The sequence below is a fragment of the Petromyzon marinus genome, chromosome 3 (assembly GCF_048934315.1).
Source record: "Petromyzon marinus isolate PM22_M1 ecotype Great Lakes invasive population chromosome 3, UKy_Petmar_22M1.pri1.0, whole genome shotgun sequence".
NCBI lineage: Eukaryota > Metazoa > Chordata > Hyperoartia > Petromyzontiformes > Petromyzontidae > Petromyzon > Petromyzon marinus.
This window is the reverse complement of record NC_133669.1, coordinates 12,317,762-12,325,347: the sequence shown is the minus strand read 5'-3', so window position 1 is coordinate 12,325,347 and position 7,586 is coordinate 12,317,762. Positions and strand designations below refer to the sequence as shown.

At 46.9% G+C, this 7,586-nt stretch overlaps 1 protein-coding gene across 1 annotated transcript; it reads left to right on the top strand.

Moving 5' to 3' along the window:
• Positions 1-954: 954 nt before the first annotated feature.
• LOC116953935 (protein FAM110B-like) lies at positions 955-4,392 on the top strand. Its single transcript, XM_032974265.2, has one exon. It carries the CDS (start codon positions 1,659-1,661, stop codon positions 2,973-2,975), a length of 1,317 nt encoding a protein of 438 aa, XP_032830156.1. The 5' UTR covers positions 955-1,658; the 3' UTR covers positions 2,976-4,392.
• The last annotated feature ends 3,194 nt before the right edge of the window (positions 4,393-7,586 follow it).

The following is a 7,586-nucleotide window of genomic DNA, read 5'->3' as shown; positions in this document are numbered from 1 at the left end:
GAAAATAGGTCTCAGAGGTGTGCCCTTGCCTATGTTCAGTATATTCAGTGTATTATATATTAAATATATTATATATTAAGTATATTATATATTCATTATATTATATATTAAGTACTGCTGCAGTCCAGTCGGGGTGGAGAGAGAGGGAGGGGCTTTTGTTTCTCGCAGCACAAGACATTGATCACTGGGGGCCTTTGTGTTACAACAATGCGAAACAAATGGGACCGCAGCTTATTGCGCTAATTCAGTTTACGTTGGGGAAGATTCAAAACCGACGCCAAGCGGTTGCGCAAGCATTTGCGGTGAACTTTCACAGCAGCGCGAAATCAATGCCAGCAATGTAATGTTGCGATTGGTTCCAATAGTGTAGGAATGCTGCATTAGTGTGTTTTGCCCAGTATTTCTTTGATGAACTAGCATTCCACGCGATGTTCCTACATTATCGGAGAGAAGCGCATGGGCGCTTAATCCTCTGCAATGGACGCTTACGAACACTTTGAAAGTGAAACTTTGAAGAATGCGTGAATTAATGAGCTGCTTGGAACAGCAAATGCTGTTGCATCTTCCAACACCCAGAGGTGCGCGTTTGTCGCCTGCAAATTTAAGTGCCGCATACTTTCCCACCGTTCATCCATTGGCGCTTTCATTTCCACTCGTTCTCACGTTGTCGCTGAAACGAAATAAAACGCCGCTGACTTGTGCCAGCCACGCCAAAAGCCCCTCGCGTTGGAACTCACGTGATCGCGTTTCTTCTCCTACCGCAACGTGGATTATGTGTGCGTAATGAGGTGAATAAGCTAAGATAAGACATATTAGCCACTGCCCCTCCTGGGTTTAATGAGCGCGCAGTCCTTGCCATTGTAAAACAAAAAAAAACCCGTTGATGGGGGTGGATGATTAGGTTGGGCTCCCAGGCAAAGGGGATGGGGGGGGGGGTTAAGTGCTTATCTGTGCCCCAGGCAAAGCATCTTTTCCAGGCCCCTCCCAGCAGTAGAGAGAAGGAGGGAGGGGTGTGTGTGGGGGGTACTCTGATGTCACAAACCTGCTCGGCTTATTTAGCCTGCGCACTCTCTCTCTCTCCCTCTGTTGTGTCCTCCCACAGAGTTTGGAGAGAAGCGGAGTGAGTCCCTCGCCCAGCAGTGCTGTGCCGTTGCTGACACTCGACACCCGGGTCGTCGTCGCCGCCGCCGCCGCCGTGTGACAGCAGAGGAGCCAGGGTCTGGTTTCTGAGCCAGGGTCTGGTTTCTGAGCGGAGAGAAAAGTTGTTTTTAACTGCCCCAGCTGACAATCTGGAGTTTGGACCTGTCTGCTGTGCTGGAGGAATGCAACATGTGCTAAAAGAAAGTTAGTTTTAAACTTCTTCTCCCTCTTCTTCTTTGACGAATGTACACGAAGGTATTTATTATGAAACTACTAACAGATATTGATTGTAGATTCAAGATCAACAATACATATTTACCTGCTTTGCATTGAGAAGAACTCAAACTTGGAGAAGTTGTGGACTTTTTTGTTTGTTTAGAAAGTGTCAAAGTTTTTGTTTTAAGTTGAACCCCCCCCCCCCCCCCGCCCCACCAAAGATCAAAAAGTGTTCTCGCTGAAGATTCCACACACTGCTCCGCTCGACAAGGATACAATTTAAAAGCTGCAACCGTCTTTCAATGAAAGAAATGCACACAGAAGTGTTTCAGCTGGAACAGCCTGAGAACCAGTTGATGGTGCCGTCACCTCTGCCCGTGCGCATTCTCAACAAGGGACCCGAGTATTTCCGCCAGCAGAATGAGTTCTCCAACTGCGGCGGTCTCAGCGCTCGGGAGCGACTCGCGGCCGACAAGTACAAGTACGTCAAGAGCTGCAACGGAGCGCCACCGAGTCCCACGTCCGACGCCAAACCGGTCTTGTCTGCCAACAGCTGCGCGCTGAACTGCGACAACAACAACACCTCGCAGGCAGGCTGCAACGGGCTGGTCAGCCTGAACAATGCTCGCAATGACTGGGAGAACTCACCGCGGCCCACCGCCACGCTGCACCGGAGCGGCTCCAAGCGCCAGCAGCCGAGGCCCGACTCGCTGCTCATTTACCGCCGCCGCAACGAAGAATTGACCATCGTCAAGGACTCGAGCGAAACGGCCGACGGCGGCGGCGGCGGCGGCGGCGGTGGCCGTGGCAAAAACGGGAACAGAAACGGCGGCGGTGGCACCGCCACGAGCTTTCTGCGACGCTTGCTGCAGGCTGCGCACATGAAGGAGAGACTCAGCCCAAGCAACAGCAGTGCCGAGATCCAGGCGGGCAACCCCGGCAGCAACGACGAGGACCAGCGCAGCGGCTCGTCGCCGTCCACTTCGCCTCCGTTGAGCCCGACTTCCGAGGCTCCCAAGGGGCCCTTGAGCCCGGTGATCATCCACACAAGTTCAGAAGATGACGACAACCAACCAAAGAGCCCCAACAGTTCCAGCGGTGGGCATCTCCAAGACCAGCCGTCCCCGTGTTACCCCCCTGATTTGGTGGACGAGCTGGGGAGCGTCATCCGCAAGCTGGAGCGCTCGCCACGACGCGTCACGTCCCCGCCGGCGCGACTCCCGCCCGGCGCGAAGAGCCGGGCGATTTACCGCTCCAAGTCCGACCTTACGGCCCGCTGCTCCCGCTCGGCCTCCGACAACGAGCGCTTCTTCAACTTCTGCGGGCTTGAGGCTGAGGATATCGAGGCATTCGCGGAGGGGCGAATGTCCTGGGCCAGCCCGGACGGGAGCAACCGCGGCTCCTTCCACTTCCGCAGCGTGAGCATGGTGGAGCTGGAGGAGCCCGACGCGGAGGAGATGTCTCGACGTAGCGAGAAAGACCCCAACGAGGACGACGAGGAGGACGACGGCTCCGCCAACTTGCCCACCACCTCCGTGTCGATCATTGAGCGCAACGCCCGCGTCATCAAGTGGATTTATGCCTGCAGACGAGCCCTCGGAGCGTTGAAAAAAGACTGATTTTATTTTTTTTGCGACAAAACTGGTTGGGCTTTTCGGAGTTTTTTTTTCCTTCTTCTCCTGCCACCTGCATACCCGTCTGCCGGAAACGTTTTTGTTAGTTGTTTCAAGAATGTGTAATTTATTTTCCATTTCTGCTATTTTTGCTGCCAACTGAGACTGCAAGGACATTACAAGTGATTTTCATTTGGAGCGTGATGCATGTGTGGAATGCCCTGCTTCTGATCTACCTTCCTACGTGCAGGACCACAGTTTTAGGCTTAGACTCTCAATATGCTACTTTGAGTAATTAATAGCACTTTTGATGACTGGCATTTTCAAGTAGCTAGTAATTAATGTCTTCAAGTATTAAATAATGTGTTATGTTTGGAAAAAAGTGTCGATTTGTGTTCATTTTTATTTTATTTGGCCCAGACTGAAGTGTTATTTTTACGTGACCGTTCATAAAACCAAGAGTTGCGTCACATGGTATTAACCTAGCATTCAACAGTGGTCATATAGTAATTGTGTGTGTGAAGAAATTATCCTCTAGATAAAACACACAGATTATAACCTATTCAAATGTAAGCAACAAAACAACTATCCTGAACATTTAAAAAAAAATCGTCGAATCCTTGGTTGCCGTTAGTCTCAACGTACTGCATTGCAGTAGGGCTACCGCGTGACACTGGGCTCTGTAAGAGGTAAAAAAGCAAGTCCGGGCAAATTTCAAATGTTGTATCGTGTAATTTATTATGCAACAAATTTTATTTTTTGTGATATACAAAATATATATTTGACCAAGAGTTTATGAAATATTTAACTTTGATTTCTATTTCCTTGATTGTTGGAGCTGAGTTTCAGTATGTGGATAGCCATACTCAGCGTTTATAGTATTGACTTCATGTGACCCCCCTCGTATCAAACGGAGCATTGGGCCAGTCATTCGGCCACACACGCAGCGGGGAGCGTGTGTGTCCGACACTGTAGCTGTGAGTGCCGCTGAGTAGAGGCCGACGTCTGTGTACACACACATTGTGCTGTAAGTAGGCAACCAGACCGTGGTTTCCTCAAGTGTGTGTGTGTACATTACCGCCGACGTCCTTTGACAAATCCGGGTCATTTGAGTTGCATTGCGTGGTCGTGTTTCCGCGAGAGGGAAACAGATGCAAGTGCATCGACACCCCCCCCCCACAAGCCCCCTGCCTTTTAATCGCTGATGTGTGTTAACATTAAAATGCAGCTATGCCTTTACAGCGAGGCACCATACAGGCACAATAGATGCAATGCATTTCAGGCTGATTATTGTCACCACTACCATTCATTCCAGGACAAGTGACTTGAAAATGCTGCTTTTTTTGGTTAACCTAATTACTGTGTGTACAGCTGCGCTTTTTAAATGTATAAAGGATGAAAACAATAAAAGTTACGTCTCGTACATGTGTACAATGAGTGTGTATACATTATTTAGCGGGTCTTTTTTGTTTATAGAGCTGTGGTGATTTGGATAAACGAAATAATGTGGACATGTTTGGTAGGTTTTGTAGATTTTTTTTCACAGACAAATTGTTAGATAGATTCTCACAGATAAGGGAGTGACAATTAAAATGTTAACTAATATGTTCTGGAGGAATGTGTGGCTTGGGTGTAACTGTATGCAAGTCTGTATCTAGCTCGGGTGAAGGACAGACTTGTTTTGTGGCTATATATGGGCTCCGTGCCACGGACGTTCCTCAATCTGTAACGAAGAAAGGGCATTTCTCAACATATTTTCTGTTTGCAAAATAGACGTTTCGTCAATGGCTGACGGTACTTGAGGCAGGTGCAAACACGGTGATGTATGAATGTCACTCAACCAAATATTCGGTTCACGTTGTCTTACGTAGACGTGACTCCACCATCCGAGGCGAAGCGATGATATTCCTGCATGTGAAGGAGCTTTTCCCAGGACGGCGAGAGACAGCCAGCAGTGGGGTGGATCGTGACTGAGGATTATGATGATGTGGTGACATTACCAAAGAGCTGTAAAGATAGTGGTGGTTACGATTACATTCGTTTTCTAAACGACCTCAGTGTGCTGTAATAAAACGTAACAAGTATTTTAAATACATTCAAAACATTCGTCAATGTGATAAGAAGATGGACCACTGCCAGAAATATATATTACAGTCGTATTAAGGCGCTGTTATTGATTTACGTGAGTTTTTTTCTTCCATTTGCAGCATGATTGAAATATAGGTTCCAAAGATGATGCATAATTACGTAAGAATAGCATTGATTTGCATAACATTGTTTCGGATAACGGTTGTTACCACAGCATTATGACAGACTGTTTCACAGAAATTGTCAATGCTTTCATATATTACCACAATGCTTAATGAAATATGCATGAGGGTAATCATTCTGCAGTGTTGAAAGCACACTTCTGTAAGCCAGTGGCATCATGCCACAAATACGTACGCACATTTACATTACGGGGATGATGCCCTATCTGGCCATTGAGGCCAAAGGTTGCCATCTGGATAGCCCAGCCTGTAAATGTGAAGAGGTGTAAAAGACCATGATGCATATTGTGGAGGAGGATTACCTTCTCATCAGACTGGAGGAAGGACTGGGAGCACTAAACACTGCAGACGATAACGCTATGAATTGGTTACGCTAAGTACGCACCCGCTAGAAAGAGAAAGGGGAGCGGTGGTGCAGTGGTTAATGCACTACATTATTAAATCGGTAACCTCTTCCCTCTTTACCAATCTGCACAAGCCATTTTGGTGAAGTATGGTCAATAAAATCCATAAATAACACAGGTTAGGGAGGCCTTCATTCTAGCAATGTATTGACAAAGTACTCGATTATATGATTATTCTTGTATACTTAAAGCACCTGCTTACAGTACATACATTCATTTATATTTACATTTTATTATCCTTTTAATACTGCTCGGCAGTGTAATACGACACTAATGTGACGTCCTATACTCACAATTTATATGGGAAAAACAATACCATCACATTTTACAATTAACAAAGCGGTCACCTTTTTTTTTGCTGCTTCGGATTGCCTGTGCTGCAACACACATTGCTGTGGCATTTGGCACGGGTCACCGGTAATCCACAGGCAGTGTTTGTGCATGCGAAGGCAAGTGGAAAGTTCCACTGCTGCAGCCAGGAGACAAGCAGAGACAAAGTCACTTAAGAGGGTCTCGGGAGGGGGGGGGAGGGTGCTCTGCAATGGAGCGGCCTTGGCCGCCTTCTTGTATGCGGGCAAGGGCAAGTGCGGTGATGTTGAGAATGACTGTGCAGGCAACCACGTGTGACAAGCAAGGCATGGCAGGCCAAGTGTACGTAAGAAACCTTAGGAATTAGAAAAGGAACAACACGTAAACAAAACAAAAAATCTTCATCTGCACAGCTGGTCACGTTGGTATAACAAAATTGTGGGAGAAATGAAAATATCGATTTTTACTGTCACGTGACCACAAACATTGCCCTCTCTGGCAGGCCGATTGGGAAAGTGCTGCCCCCCCTACTGTGTGGACCAGAGGTCACTTGAAGGAATTTCAGCAGTAGTTCTGGGATAATCACTTCTGCAGGCTGTTCGCTAACACAAGGGGGGTTGCACTGTTTAGTGAGAAATGGCGTGCGATGTGATGCCGATGGCACAATGCAGATAAAATTGGGAGGCGGGGGGGTGTGGAGGGAATATGCTATTTTTTTTTGTTACAAATCTGTTTATGTATGGAGACATACACTAACATGATGTAGTGTTTGACTATTGCAGTAAAGGTTGATTTTAAAATAAATAAATGTTGGACTTAATATAATGTTATTGCACCAAATAAGTGCAATAAAAACGACTGCGCCAACAAATTAAGTTGCATGAACGCATGCACTTCGTATAATAGTACTGTGGCTTTTATTGCCTTTTATTACGTCCGGTGGCAGCATTCACGTGTGTACATCGACCAGATATTATAACTTACGGGATTATGTTGATTCTGCTCAGAACAACCGGCTAAAATTGCATTGCCAATTCTCTACGCAATACATGGCAACGTTTATTACTGGGTCCGTAAGGGTGCATGTCATCACGCACTTCATTCAGTCGTTCCGATCCAGCGACCACCATCACCGTTACCCGCACGTGTTCGAGCTGAAGCACACAGGCATCTCTTGGTCATCGTTTTCTTTGTTTGTTGTAGTTGCTTGATTATTCTACGCCACCCGCCGTGCACCCAGAATCGAATTCGGTGGTGTAACAATGAGGTGTGTGTGCTTTTAATGTTTTGCATCGGGATGTGCCGTGGTGTGAGATCACCTCGGAAAATTCGTTGTGCCATTTTTGCCACCGCAGTTTGCATAGATTTTTTTCCACACTTGCCACCTGTGCTCAATTCCCAATTAACACAAAATGTTGGACCGCTGTCAGGCCAACGTTGGTCCAACAACGGTTCCCAAGCACATCTGCAAGGGTTATAACTAACTTTACCTATTGATAACGGTCTAGAATGTGCTGCACGGGTGAATGAGAGCTAATGATGACAATCGAGGTGATCGTAAACTTGAACGTAAAATATATTCTGAAAAAAAACATTTCCTTTGTGAGACAGACACGTGATCAGCTTTCAAGGCG

Bases quoted from the DNA above. Each gene is read 5' to 3' on its own strand.
- LOC116953935 (XM_032974265.2), top strand. From the start codon at position 1,659: ATGAAAGAAATGCACACAGAAGTGTTTCAGCTGGAACAGCCTGAGAAC.